The sequence below is a fragment of the Halichoeres trimaculatus genome, unplaced genomic scaffold, assembly GCF_033239565.1.
Source record: "Halichoeres trimaculatus isolate MK-OKI-2021-1 unplaced genomic scaffold, fHalTri1.1 fHalTri1_scaffold_20, whole genome shotgun sequence".
In the NCBI taxonomy this organism is placed as follows: Eukaryota; Metazoa; Chordata; class Actinopteri; order Labriformes; family Labridae; genus Halichoeres; species Halichoeres trimaculatus.
The window spans coordinates 1,223,164-1,237,859 of NW_027437198.1; the positions used below are offsets into that span (position 1 = coordinate 1,223,164).

General features: G+C 40.4%; 1 protein-coding gene across 1 annotated transcript; it reads left to right on the plus strand.

Moving 5' to 3' along the window:
- Window positions 1-12,742: 12,742 nt before the first annotated feature.
- On the plus strand, window positions 12,743-14,583 carry LOC141809867 (uncharacterized). Its single transcript, XM_074697085.1, has 2 exons — window positions 12,743-12,884; window positions 13,240-14,583. The coding sequence occupies exons 1-2, from the start codon at window positions 12,748-12,750 to the stop codon at window positions 14,201-14,203; spliced, it is 1,101 nt and encodes a 366-aa protein (XP_074553186.1). The 5' UTR covers window positions 12,743-12,747; the 3' UTR covers window positions 14,204-14,583.
- The last annotated feature ends 113 nt before the right edge of the window (window positions 14,584-14,696 follow it).

Consider the following 14,696-nt stretch of genomic DNA (forward strand, 5'->3'; position numbering starts at 1 on the left):
GACAGCGACTGCTCAGGCCCAACCATCCCCGGTTTTACGAGTTTTAGGTGCAATGATGGTTGACCTTGTTTCTCTGGTTGAAGCAAAGACAGAGAGACGTTCAGCCAGGTTCATTCGCTGATACAGCACATCATTTCTCTTTGTCTCCACAGTAAAACAACCTGTCAAATGACATTTGATGACTCCCAGCATATCCCTGTTTTTGAAAAGCTGCTCTTGAAAGGTTGAAACACGGGAGCAGAACCAAGTGATGTTTAAAGGGATGTTATTTAGTCCTCATGAAAATGTCTTGGCGGTTATAATTTTTTCTTCCTCGTCTTTTTATTTTTTTTATTTCACTCCTTTCTCTCTTTTGGAACTGATAGGAATTGGGTATTATGGTATAAAGGAAGTAAAGGTACTTTACTTGTTGTTACAATATTTAAGATGGTTTTGGGAGGATCTACACTTTACTTGAGTTTCTATATTCATTGCAACTTTCACTTTTACTGCATGACATGGAGAGTGGAAACAGGAAATGCTCTGTAGACCACACCGTCCCAATTCAGTTTGGGTCCTCTGAAGGGTGCAGCCTTTGTGGGCTGCAGACCCTGAATTGGGACACAGCTGTTTGTCACCGTTGTTGCTGGCCACATAATAAAATGTGATCATAGCAGTGATTGTCTCATCATGTCTGGATTATCAGGACCGTGTGTTCTCACGCCGATAACTGGTGCTCTCATATCAAGCTGAGACTCATCCCAACCGTCACACCACCACCTTCGCTTTTCTCTGGGTTAAAGGTTCATCCTACAGGATGTAGTGCCTCCTGTGTTCGCTGAAAAACAAGACTATATTGGAGTTTAGAAATTCTTTGTAAAACTCAATAAAAAGGGAGCAAATCAAGGAGTGAGGAGAGAGGGAGGGAGAAGAGGCGTAACAGAGCAAGAGGAGAAGGAGGGATGGAGAGAGGGAGGGAGAAGAGGAGGAACAGAGCAAGAGGAGAAGGAGGGATGGAGGGAGGGAGAGATAATTAATCTTAATAAAGCTTGTAAGAGAAACAGCTATTTCTGTTTTGTTTCTTTGTACTTTTACATTTGAGACTTAAGTACTTTTCATGTGAGCCACTTTAATACTTTAGCCCAGGTGATTTTTTAGGGAGTGACTTTCACTTTTACTGGAGTAGATTTTCAGTGAGATATTGTTGCTTTTACTCCAGTCTGGCTTTAAATACTCTATACAGCACTGATTATGACCCCCATCAGATATTGAGACACACACTTTGGTATCATGTATTCTCTGTAACTTGGATGGTTCAGAATGAATGGGTGTATGAGTGTATGACTGAAGGGGTTAGGGTAACAGAAGCACACTGAGGTTATTATAAAAGAGGGTAAATGGGGGTGGGGCTGGAAATGCTTATGCTTCTTCTTCCTGCTCCTTTTTCAGAGTTATGAAAATGTTTGGCATTTTGAGATTTTGTATTCTTGAATTTATCTATTTTTGTTGCATAAATACATAGAAATAAAATGGTCATTTTGGGGCACTAATGGCCAAGCAGTCCAGATGGTGCCCCATGAGGCTCGCCCTCAGGTGGGTGGCCCTGGTCTGAGTCCAGCCTGTGTGGCCTGTTTCATATATGTCACTCCCCACTCCCACCCCCTTTCGTACCCACTGTCCTCTGTTGTCCCATATTAAAGTCATGAAAAGCCCCCCCAAAAAACTCAAATAAATAAATAAATAAATAAATAAAAAGAAAGAAAGAAAGAAAGAAAGAAAGAAAGAAAGAAAGAAAGAAAGAAAGAAAGAAAAAAGAGAGGAAGGAAGGAAGGAAGGGAAGAAGGGAGGAAGGAAGGAAGGGAAGAAGGGAGGATGGAAGTGGTAATTTTTCAACTTCCCTCATGTTACTACTATTCCCAGTCTCCCCTGTTGTGTAGCTGCACAGACTTTAATATCAAGCTACATCTACTGTTCATGGTATAACACTCCATATCCTGATTACATTTACCTCCCTTGGATTAATCTTTGGGAAAAAAATAAAAACATATCCATACTAACAAAGTTTATTACAGATTGATAAATGTGTATCAGTACTTTAAAAATCTATCAGTGTAAAGAAAAAAAATAAATAATAAAAAAAAAACCATCTTTAAAGCCAAATTAAAAACACATAAAATGACTTTGGTACATGCTCTGATTTTACAAAACCATCTGTAGTTTGTACTCATCTCCACTAGGGGTCATTCTTGGTTCATCCCCCGTCTCTGTAGCAGCTGTTTGAGCGCCAGGTATCTGACACAGGTACTGATGTTCACCCACGTTCATTTTATAAATTCCTTTGAGCGATCAGGTCAGTTCAGGTGGGTAGAAGCTGATCCTGATGGAGCTGATAAAGACTTTCTGAGCCCCTGAAGATTTATAAGATGTATATTTCAAAATGACTTTCTTCAGCTTGTTGTATTGCCGATTGTATTAGAAAACAATTTTCATAATAAAGCAAAAGACACACGTGATTCATATTATACACACAATTTGTGATGTCAGCAGTTCATAAGACAAACAATTCATATATTATTTAATTTCTAGTCTCTGTCTAACTCGTTTTTCCAATTCATGGTCAGAAAAACCTCTTTATACCTGGATATGAAAGTAATATTGTTTCTATTCAGTTTTAATGCATTATCATCCATAGTGCTGCACAACAGAGAGTGTTTTTTTTTTTTTTTTTTACTGCTGGAGGTTTCACCATATGATGACCTCTTAAAGATGCTATGAAAAGGATGTTTTAACTGGATTGCCTCGCCACCTTGTGGCCCGGAGTCTCACACACACTGTTGTGGTGACAGACAACAAGCTAACACTGTCAGTTTGTATGTAGTTTAGTGGCGGCCATATTTAGCACAGCTGGCAGCCTAGTGCCCTGGGACAGTGTTTCCCAAACTTTTTTTTCAGACGACCCACTTTTTTGGAGGAACAAGCCACAGCAGGCCAATCCAAAATATGTCCAATCTGTGAAGCAATTGACAGGATAACAGTGCAAAGAAATAAAAAGGTTCTTTAATCATGTTTCTGCACCATCATACATCTGTTGTACCAGCTAACAGGCATAAGACACTTGTTTGACTAATGCATTACAGCTTTGTTGGGCTTACACTTTGAAAATACTTGCATTTTTACAACACGGGTTAGCCTGCTTGCATTAAAGAGTTGGATCCCAGTCATGTGTGCAAGATGTGAGAGCAACACATGTATTGAGCACAGCATCCACTCTGTGTCTATATGTTGTCTTCATTTTTGTGTTCTCAGAGAAGCCCACTTCATACTTGTTTTTCTTTAGTCAGTCAAATTTCTGTCGCTTGTGATAGACAAGAAAAAGTTTTTCTATTCTATTCTATTCTATTCTATTCTATTTTATGTGGTTGTAAAAGGGATGAGAAGCAAAATTCAAGACCCAGGACAAGATATACAGATGTGATGCTCATCCAGAATAAAGGTGGCGGCATCCGTTCATGTCTTTTTTTCTTTTTTAGTGTGACATCACCGCGCAGCGTTAACAGCCCTATTTCTGCAGCTGGTGCTGGTCCGAAATCCAGAGATGACTTTGGACTTCCAAACTCAAAGACGTTTTGACTTCAAATCTTTGTTTTGGAAACTGATGATCAAAGTAATCAATGGGTCAACTCTTTCTTACATGTGATGGTGACACAGTGACAGCGTTTTCCTCTGAGTGCTGTAAAACAGTAGGAAACATACGGTGGTGTGGCTGTGGTCGTTTCAGAAGCGCCAGCTCATGGCTTCAGACTTTTGAAAACAGTTACATGTTTCCAGTTACAGTAAACATTGTGACGATGACCCTTTGCGATGAAAAGGGTCATCACCTTTTCCTTAGACTCAGTAAACAAATCAACAAGGGGAGACTTCTTCTGGTTAAGGAAAGCATGAATTTTGTGTAAACTTTCTGAAAACTTATTTGTTGCCCGTAAAAGATCTCTGGTGACCCACCTTTGGGTCAGGACCCAGACTTTAGGAATGATTGCTCTAAGACATGTCTGCAATGTGTAACGTTAGTGGATCCTGGTTCTGTCCTACCAGAGCTCATCTACCAACTCCAACCTCACCAATCAGAGCTAACGTAACCTGGCTCTTCATTTTATTGATAGACTCTCAAGTTTGACCAGACCACTGCAGAAAAACTGCTGACTGTGGGTTGGAGCCAACATTAGTACAGACAGTTTAACTCTTTTAGCCTTTAGCTTGTGCTCTATCTCTCTCCTGTTTGTCTTTCCTCTGCTCTTCTGTCCTTTTTCTGTCTGACAGTTAGTCTCCAGTGTCCACCATCACTACAAAATTAATCACAGAAATCGTTTTCAGCAGAGAAAAACACAGATCTCTCTTCTTACTGCGAAACTTGTTCAGTCAGTGTGGTGTTGTCACAGAGACTTGCCGATCAGAAAGCTAAGAAGTAGCATTTCTTAATAACCAGTAACCTGTAATATTGGAGATGATAATCTCATTTTAAAGTGTGGATTAAGATCAGGCAAATATGTAGAGGGGAGACTTTTTGAAGATCACTGAGAAACTCTTCACGGGTACTGTTAGTAATGGCTACAAATGTAACAGGAAACCGTTTTTTTTTTTTTTTTTTTATGTTTCCTGGGACCCCATTGTTAAGTATTTTAAATGTTAGTTGACCAATTTCATATTTCATGTGTGTAAACAGCCTCACTGACTTTGAGGTTTAAAGTATGAAAACCAACATAGAGCATCATCCTTACACATTTCCTCTTCGGATTACAGATTTTGTTTTAAGAATCAGCAGAATATACCATCTGCATCTTCCTCTATAAAATGAGATTACCAATCCTTAGATTTGTATCAGGATGTCTTGTTGCGAAACGGTTGCCCCACCAGGAATCTTTACAGCTGATTTAATAAAACCCTCCAACAGAAAGAACAGTAAACAGGGGTGTTTTGAGGATTGCAGATCTACGCTTGGCATATAAATCTACTGTGGGAATCACTACACAGCCTCAGAGCACACAAACGCGTGAATCAAACATGATCACAGCTGTTAGTCTGAACCACAGCTTATCAAACACAATCACACAGATCAGCCGACTGTTGCTCTCAAAGAGTACGGATTTTTTTATTTTTCTGACACTTGTTGCTCCTGAAATGGCCCGAAAGTCAAAAGTTCTTACCTTGAGACAATATTTGATTCCATCTCATTTATATTCTCAGCATTTATTCTTTTTTTCTTTTTTTTTTTTTACCTTTGTGAGTGAAGAGAGAAAAAGGAGCTTCATTTCAACTTTAAATCCAACTTTATTGTCAGGTATTAAATGCATGACCATATGACATTTGAACTAGAAACAAAGAAAATGTTTAATTTTCCCCTAAATCAGCCTTCAGGAAAAAAAATCTCATCAGAGATTCAAAAAAACAAAAAAAAAACTCAGTCCTCAACCTGTCGGAGCCAGACTCTGGGTTTTTACCTTTGTGTCTGGAGGAGACAAGTTTACCAAAGTTACAACACAAATGCAGTCAAGCATATCTCGTTTCTGTCATCTCTGAGCATGCACGCTATCTCAAAGACAGAAAACAGAACAAATAATGGAGCTCACAACAGCAGCAGATCTCCGCACAGCCCCCCCCAACCCTGCACAGCGTCACTGAGGATCAGACACTGGTACAAGGATTGGGAGTGACCGGGCCGAGATAGACAGGAACATGGACTGAGAACAGCAGAACAATATCTGGGTTTAAACCAGAGCAGGAACAAACACTGGCTCTGTCAGCAAAGAGAAGATGAAGAGGAACAAAACCCAAAACAGGAGACAGGAAATCTCAGAGCAGAGAGAAAAACATGAAATGAACTTTAAATAAGTGCTTTTCTGGTCATTAAACATAAACAACAACAACAACAACAACAACAACAACAACAACAACAGGAAAAACATGAAAGAGAGTGTGCATTTCTGAGTTGTTGTGTTCCCACTCACCTTCTGCAGCACACACTCATCTCCCCCTACACACACACACACACACACACACACACACACACACACACACACACACACACACACACACACACACACACACGCATGCGCGCGCACACACACAGAAAGAGGGAGAGCTTCAGATGACCTCTCTGCTCTCACCCATAATTTCATAGATCTCTGCCTGTCCGTCCTCTGCAGTGTCTCGTCCTCTTGTCCCCCCCGTCCACACTCAGCTCCCTCTTTCTATCCTCCCTGCTCTGTCTCCCCCCCTCCGAAATTAATTCAGTGTTCATCACGAGCCAATAGGGAGGCAGGCGGCAGGGTGAGGCACTTCCTGTGTGACAGGAAACTAACAACAAACACCCAGAAACCACCGGAGGGGGGAGATGAGAGAAGGGGGGAGGAATAAAGAGATGCAGATGTGAGAGAGGGGTCAGGAGAGGGTCAACGACAAATTCAAACTCACTGACGATTTTTTAATGAACTCTCAAACATCTGTTCAACGCTTAGTGTTAATAAGTAAGCTATATAAGTGTTATATAGCTCCTCAGTTTGCACACACACACTTACACACACACACACACACTCACACACACACACACACACACACACACACACACACACACACACACACACACAACACACACACACACACACACACACACACACACACACTGTTTTAAATGCCTGAAGTTTGCAGGTGATGAACAGGAGAATGAGGCGTAGAGGACTTGAAGGAAAGAAAGTGAACTGGGTCGGTTAAATACGTTTGCACTGGGGGTCGAGAAGCAGATCTACGTTTACAGTTTTTACATCACAAGAGGAAACAAACAAGATTCTGTCAATTTCTCGTGGAGGGTAACATGTCAGGGTGCGTGCATATTGTGGTAAACAAGCAGATAAATAATATCAAATACATAAAGATGCTGTGAGGAGGATCTGTTTTAAATGGACTGGAGCGCCACCTTCTGGCCCGGAGTCTCACACACACTGTGGTGAAGACATGGCTCTTAACCAGACAAATTTCTTTGTTACAGTCAACTTTTTACTAGATCCAACAACAAGGGGTAAGGTATCTATAAACAGTTAGGTAGAGCTACACTTTGAAGCCTGACAACAAGCTAACTTTGTCAGTTTGTATTGTAGTTTTGTAGCCGGCTATATTTAGCTGGTGCTCTATCTCTCTCCTGTTTCTCTTTCTTCAGCTCTTCTGTCCTTTTTCTGTCTGACAGTTAGGCTCCAGTGTCCACCGTCACTACAAAATGAATCACAGAAATCGTTTTCAGCAGAGAAAAACACAGATCTCTCTTCTTACTGCCAAACTTTGTTAGCCGGCATTATTACGTTATTACATTAGCACAAACAGATTAACCCATGTTGTAGCCTTTTAAGCCCCGTTTCTGACAAGGAGTTCAGTTGGGTTCATCTTAGTACAGCACACATTTTGTGGCATTCCGTCTGAAAAATCCTGGATCGGAATTGCGGCAAACCATTGCACTTTATGGACCCTTCTGTTGGGGTGCCAGACTAATCCGATCTGATCTCAGAAGGTGGAGCTACAACACTGCAGACCGTTGATTGGTCGAAGAAATGGTTACTTTGACAGTAGCTGCTGTATTTCTCCTGGCGACACACAACCTGCTCTTTGTTCATTGTGTCACGTTTTTCTTCTTCATTGGATTTATTAGCGGGGTACACCGTGTCACATGCTGTTACTGTAGCTGATGTATCTCCATGACACTGCTCTGGCTAACAAAGTTTGGCTGTGAGAAGAGAGATCCGTGTTTTTTTCTGCTGAAAATGATTTCTTTGATTAATTTTGTAGTGATGGTGGACACTGGAGCCTAACTGTCAGACAGAAAAAGGACAGAAGAGCAGAGGAAAGACAAACAGGAGAGAGATAGAGCACAAGCTAAAGGCTAAAACATGAGCTAAAGGCTAAAACCCAGGTTAATGTGTTAACGTTGGCTCTGCTTGGTGAGGTTGGAGTTGGTAGATGAGCTCTGGTAGGACAGAACCAGGATTCACTAACGTTACACGTTACAGACATGTCTCAGAGCACCGGGCTGTGAGGAGAGAGAAATATAGCCGGCTGCTAAACTACGCTACAAACTGACAAAGTTAGCTTGTTGTCAGGTTTCAAAGCATAGCTCTACCTAACTGTTGATAAATACTTAACCTCGTGGGGTTGGATCTGGTAAAAAGTTGACTTAAACAAAGAAAAATAAAGTTAAAAAAAAAGATCTGATCTCTATTCATTTCCAAAACAAACACGACTGGTCAACAGTCACATTTTCACCACAGTGTGGGTGAGACTCTGGGCCAAAAGGTGGTGCTGCAGTCCAATCAAAGCAGATCCTCTTCACAGCCTCTTTGATCACATCAGATCAAAAGTGTCACATTAGATAACTTCAGTCCAAAATCTGACTCAATGAAACTTTGACTTTGATCATAGTTTAATTTGTTTTTCTCTCAACGGCATGAAAATTCTGGATACAGGAATATAACACTATCTGTTACATTGTATATAAACATTTGGATAATCATATTTTTAATTGTCACTGATAGACTTTACTCTCCCAGCACCCTGCACCTTTCTGGAAAATTACACAGCTCCCTAATGCCACCCTTGTAAAAAAAAAATTAATGTTCTGTTTTCCAAGTAATTAAAATCTTTATCTCTTTGTCTCTTAAGGTCATTCCCAGAAATCACACCACTGTTAATTTTTTTTCACCTTTACTGCTGTTTTTGTTTCTATCCGTCCTCTAAAAATAGTAATTGCACTAAAATAAAAGTGATGGATGGCTATTTTTTTATTTATTTGTTTATTATTATTATTATCATTATCATTATCATTATTATTATTATTATTATTATTATTATTATTATTATTATTATCATTATTATTATTTCAATTGTAATTTTACAGACTAACAGAGAAAACTTTAAAGCCTGAACGTTGATATCAGAGGATTTGTTTTGCGTTCAACGTGCAGCAGGATGTGAAATGATGGAGGTCTTGGGAGGGCTGGGTTGGAAGATGAGTGTGTGAGTATGTGTTTGTTGGGGGCTGATGATGATGGAGTGATAGTGACGGAGGGATGTTGAGGAGTGCTCTGATAAAGGCAGGGTGGAGGGGGGTCTTTGGGGGATAGATGTTTATAAAGGAGGTCCAGTCTAACGTTTTATCTGTTCCACCATCCTTTGCTCCACCACCAGCGTCACCCTCCCTCCAAACACATCATTACCTCCAGGCTTTATGACTGAGCTGCCTTAATAACACGCCAACCCTGGCATATCTGACCTTATATGGTCTGCAGCAAGGTTTTTATCAGCGCGGGCAGATCGGACTCCTCCCTGATTGTCATGATTCCTGATTTTTCCTGTCTCCATCCTGGAATCAGATCATCCCATAGAGATATGACACTGTGCCATTAGTGTGCAACACTGTTAGTATTCCTGGGTTACAGCAGCCTCATTTTCACACACAGAGTCTAACAAAGAAATTGTGGGCCTGCAAGTAAAGTTTTCTCCTCTCAGAGGGGTCAAAGTGTTCAGACATTTGCGATTCTTTTCCTTCTGCCCCAGTTCACTGTGTGCAGCTCTGACAGTCAGGGGTATGTATGTGCAGAGCAGGGTGTAGTGATCTGCTCACAGGAAATCCATGGTCACATAGGCAGGAAATGCTGCTCTCACAGAAACAAACTGTGCTAGCATCAGAGCAGTCTGACTACTGAATCCAATCTGCAAACTTTATTTCCTGGTGTCTCTGATGTACAGGCACTCAAACCTCACCGGGCACCTCGTACTTTGTCCAGTTTTATGCTCCATGTGAGGAAAGCTCAGTCAAAGTTGCAGAGCAACTGAGCAGATGTTTTTGTTTCCAAATGTGTCTATAATCAGGCTGAACTTTCAGAAAACAAAATTGTTGATGCACTCATAATGCAGCCTAAATAAACAGATGTGATAAAATGAACATGATGCAGTCTAACATTTATCAACAAAACAAAACAAAATCTTAAAACTCTGAAAACTTCCAACGGAAACACAATAATTATCATGTTTTTACAGCAACACGATAAGATGGTCCATTCACGTGCCTTGTAAAATGGACGTATATTGTAACAGCACTTGTAAATATATATAAATATATATATATATATATATATATATATATATATATATATATATATATATATATGCACATTTTTCTAATGTGTTGTGTTCTTTGCTGCATGTTTTCTAAATGTTGTCAAATTGATGAAGATGTTAATTTGTCTTAATTTGTTTGTGTTCTGTCTTTTTGCGTGTTTTCTTAAGTTGCAGCATTGTGAGCTCTCAGGGCCACCGTATAGGAGTTCTGTTACATTTTTAAAATCAAGTTGTAGATAAGGGGATGTGACACTTTTAAAGATGCGTTACAACCATAGACCGTGCACAGAGTGGACAGCGTGGCTCCACCATTTATCATTGTACGGTTTTGAAGCCAAAATTCCCCCGTCACATGCGCCGCCATTGAAGTTGTGCAGCCGGAGTCTGCACTGTAGAGACTGTGAGGGATTCTGGGAGAATCTGAGTGGAGCCGGGTGACAAAAATATATATTTTTTTTTTCTTTCGAGAGTCTATTCACTTCTTGACTCTACCCCCCAACATATTTCACAATCCCCCCCCAAAAATACACAAGAATGGCAGCTGTTATCATTGTTAAATTTGATGTAAAATCTCATTTCTAACCTCTTATAACTAATGAAATCAAAACGTTTCAGAAAAAAGAGGACTTGAACACAACAGATCCAAATAATATATTTAAATCACTACAACAATCAGACATGAGAAACATTTCTACCAGGTGTATTGACCACAGCTTATCTGGAATGATTGTGAAGTGGGATATTTTTACCTTTACTGCAGCCAGCCACCAGGGGGAGCAGTTTTTGTGGCAACTGCACTTCGTGCCAAGCAAGATGACATCCATTTTCTTACAGTCTATGGTTACAACCTACCTTACCCCTGTCAGCCAGTGTTTGTGCTGCGTTCCATTTGTGCTTGGAACTGGGAAGTTGAGCGTGGGAATGACGTCATCTCCAAGTTCAGAGTTCCAGTTGCCAAGTCGGAAAAATTTGCCATAACGGCAGTATTTCTGTATATAAACATAAAAAAACTATACTGTAAACTATATATACAGCTGATTTATTGCGACAACACTAGCCAGAAATTCTAAAATAAAAAGAATATAACAGGAGCTTAATTACCATTAACCTCTGAAATCGCAATTTCCTACGGGGAACTTGGGGGTAGTGTGGGTGCTCTGACCCACAAGTCAGAAACTCCAACCTAGGGGGGTGTTCCAGGTGAGTGTTCGGAAATTCCAACTTCAGAGCTAGCTGTATAAGCATAGTGGATTGATATTAGCATGGGATAAATGCATCATATCAAGAAAGTAAATTTTTTAACTGAGACGATTTTTTTTTTAGTACTTAGTATTAGTTTTATTACTTAGTATTCCAGATAAAACCATTTGACTTATATCAGAATCAATTGTAGTTTCTCAGGCCAATGCTAGATTCCACTTCGGAATTGGGAGGTGGGGCCTGGGGATGACGTAATCTCAGAGTTCAAAGCATTCCAGTTGCCAAGTCGGAGGCTGTTCTCCAAACCGCCTACTACAGTTGTAGTGCCTACTATTTTGACCTGAATTCAGTATGTAGGAGTCAGCATGCCAAAACTTGCAAAATCTGCAGTATGCCAAAAATCCCCGGATGTCTGATCCAGGAAAATTTCTCAGTATGCAACAGACCAGTCTGCCTGGCATACTTTTTCTCACAAAACACAGCACTGAAGCAGTCCGACAATGCAGGTGGTAGGTTCCAGCGACTTACTGCCACCTACTGGAGTGAATCAGCAACATAACTACAACACAACAAGATTAATGTTACAATGTAATCTTGTCACTTCTGGTTGTAAAAAAAAAGGTGTTTACCTCTACAAATTCATAAAAACCCATATAAAACACCAATTACCTTTTTTTAAGGCAGACTTGAAGTTAATTTTTCATCAGCTGTAAAAATAAATATCCAGATTTATTTTCAGTCAACAATATTACTATAACTTGTGGTGTAAGATTAGAAATCAAGAATGATGATTCTGCTATGATATGATTAACAAAATAACTAAATGCCACAAAAAAAAAAAAAACCCCATCATCATCTGTAGCTCCTGTGCCTACTACATACTACATCCACATGTAGTATGTAGTAGGCCAGACATGGGCAAAATACGACCCTCAGGCCACATCCGGCCCGTGGGGCGTCCCTGTCTGGCCCACATGAGGTCAATTATAAACTAGAATAAAGATAAAAAGCATAAGCTGTGCACACAATTCAACTGTGCTAGACTGGCTACATCTTTCTCACTGCAGAGGTAAAATGAAGCGAAAAACATTCAAGTAATTTCAATAAAGTTATGTAGTTTTTAAGTATTTGTGGAGACTAACAAGCTAAAAATAAAAAGAAACACTGATGCTATAATTTTTTTTTTTTTACTGTTTATTACCACTATAGGAGTATTTTCTTATTTGACCTACAACACAGTTTCACATACTTATAGAATATTCTTATTCTTACCGTTGCCAGAAGCAGCTAATCAAATATAAGTGCATTTTATGATGGGAAAAAGTTGATATTGAGCAGAATTAAGTTTCCATCATTGTTATTGTTGTTATTGTTGAAACTTGCCATCCGCCGGAAGAGGAGCCGGAAAACAAGATGGCGACGTTCACGAAAGCTGTGCTCGCGCATGCCCTGTCCGAATATAAACAACTTGTGGACAAATATGCAGTCCTTCTGCAGACTACATCCAGGATGGAAGAAGAGGAAAAAGCGGAAGAAGAAAGGCGCAGAAGGTAGACTCCTGTCGGTGTGTTTAGATCGTTTTGTGGTCAGTCAGTAAACAGAAGGCGTGTGTGTGTGTGTGTGTGTGTGTGTGTGTGTGTGTGTGTGTGTGTGTGTGTGTGTGTGTGTGAGAGAGAGAGAGAGAGAGTTTCTCATGCCTTCTCTTTCTTTTTAAGCTTACTTGTTGCATGTTTTGTTACCGTGTGACTGATTTATGTATTCATCTATTGAAAATGTGTTAAAGATCTTAAAACTACACCAAGGGAAAGTCACTCCACTGATAAAACAACAGAATGACGATAGCAAGGACTGTAAAATATCAACGGGTCACATTCTTCACTGAAATGTGTCTTTAATCTTTCCTAGAACACTGGCTGTGCTGCAGTCTACACAGAGAGTCACAGTGAAGACAGGAACAAAGTGTGAAATCATGCTGAACTTGGAAGATCAAACTTTTTCACGCCATTTTCGGGTCACCAAGCCCCAGTTTGAGTATCTTGTGAAGAAGCTTCGGGATAACGGGATAGAAAAACAGCATAGTAAAGGTCTGCCACCAGTCCCTGCTACCAAGAAGGTGCTGATGTTCTTGTGGTACATGGCCAACCAAAACAGCTTCCGTGAGATGTCTGATAAGTTCGAAGTGTCACAGTCCACAGCACACAGGATCATCCTACAAGTGCTAGACACCATGTGCACAATGGGATCATCCTTTATACGCTGGCCAAATGCCTGTGAGAGAGAAGCGTCTGCTGCTGCTTTCCACCACCTCTGTGGCCTCAGAGGGGTCATCGGTGTTACTGATGGATGCCACATAAGGGTGCAAAGGCCACCAACAAGAGGAGGAGACTACCTGAACTGCAAGTCTTTTTATTCTGTCCTCCTTCAGGGGATTGTGGATGAGAGGGGGTGGTTCATTGACATTTTTGCAGGACTACCAGGGAAGGTCCATGATGCCAGGATGTTGAGGGACTCTGACTTCCACACAACGTGGCAGGAAAAGGTGGGTGACCACAGCTTGCTGGGAGACAGTGCCTACACTGGACATGCATTCCCTTTTATCATCTCTCCTAAGCATGACAACGGGGCCCTTACTGAGGTCGACAAGCTGCAGAACTCCAGGATAAGCCGTGGGAGGGTGGTCTTAGAGGAAGCATTTGGAAGGTTGAAGTGCAAATGGAGGCGACTACGAGATCTGCAGAACACCCGGATTGATGCAGCAGTGATGGTTATAATGGCAGCTTGTTTTCTTCACAACATGTGCATTAGTGTGTCAGACATCTGTCAGGAACACCCAAATGGATGCCCAAGACAGGAGGATGAAAATGAGTAGACACACAGCACTAGACATGTGGCTATGCTGTGAATTTGTCCAACTCTTTCTTAAAATGTAAATATGTACAATAATACACAGCTGTCTTAAGTGTTTTTGGGCTGCGTTTCAACTTTTCATCCTACCAACTAACTGTCTTTTCCCCAGTTGACTTTTCTTTCTCTCTTATTACATTTACTGCAATGTCATGTCATTAAACCACATACCAGGTGGAAATTACAGTCTCATATGAAGGTGACAGTTTTGTCCCCTTGATGGTGTACTGTCTTCAATAATTTTGAATTGAATATGCTTCTCCTCTATATAATTGGTACAGGTGTATTATCTGTTTCATATTAAACCTTATAGCTTTGATCAGGACACGTTGATTCAAATATTATATAGACAAACATCAAAATATATAACACCTCCTTTTCAACAGGTTTGAAGGGGGGTGTCCTCTTTTTCAGTAATTGAATGTTTTTACTGCATAAGTAGCAGTTCATGTTCATTA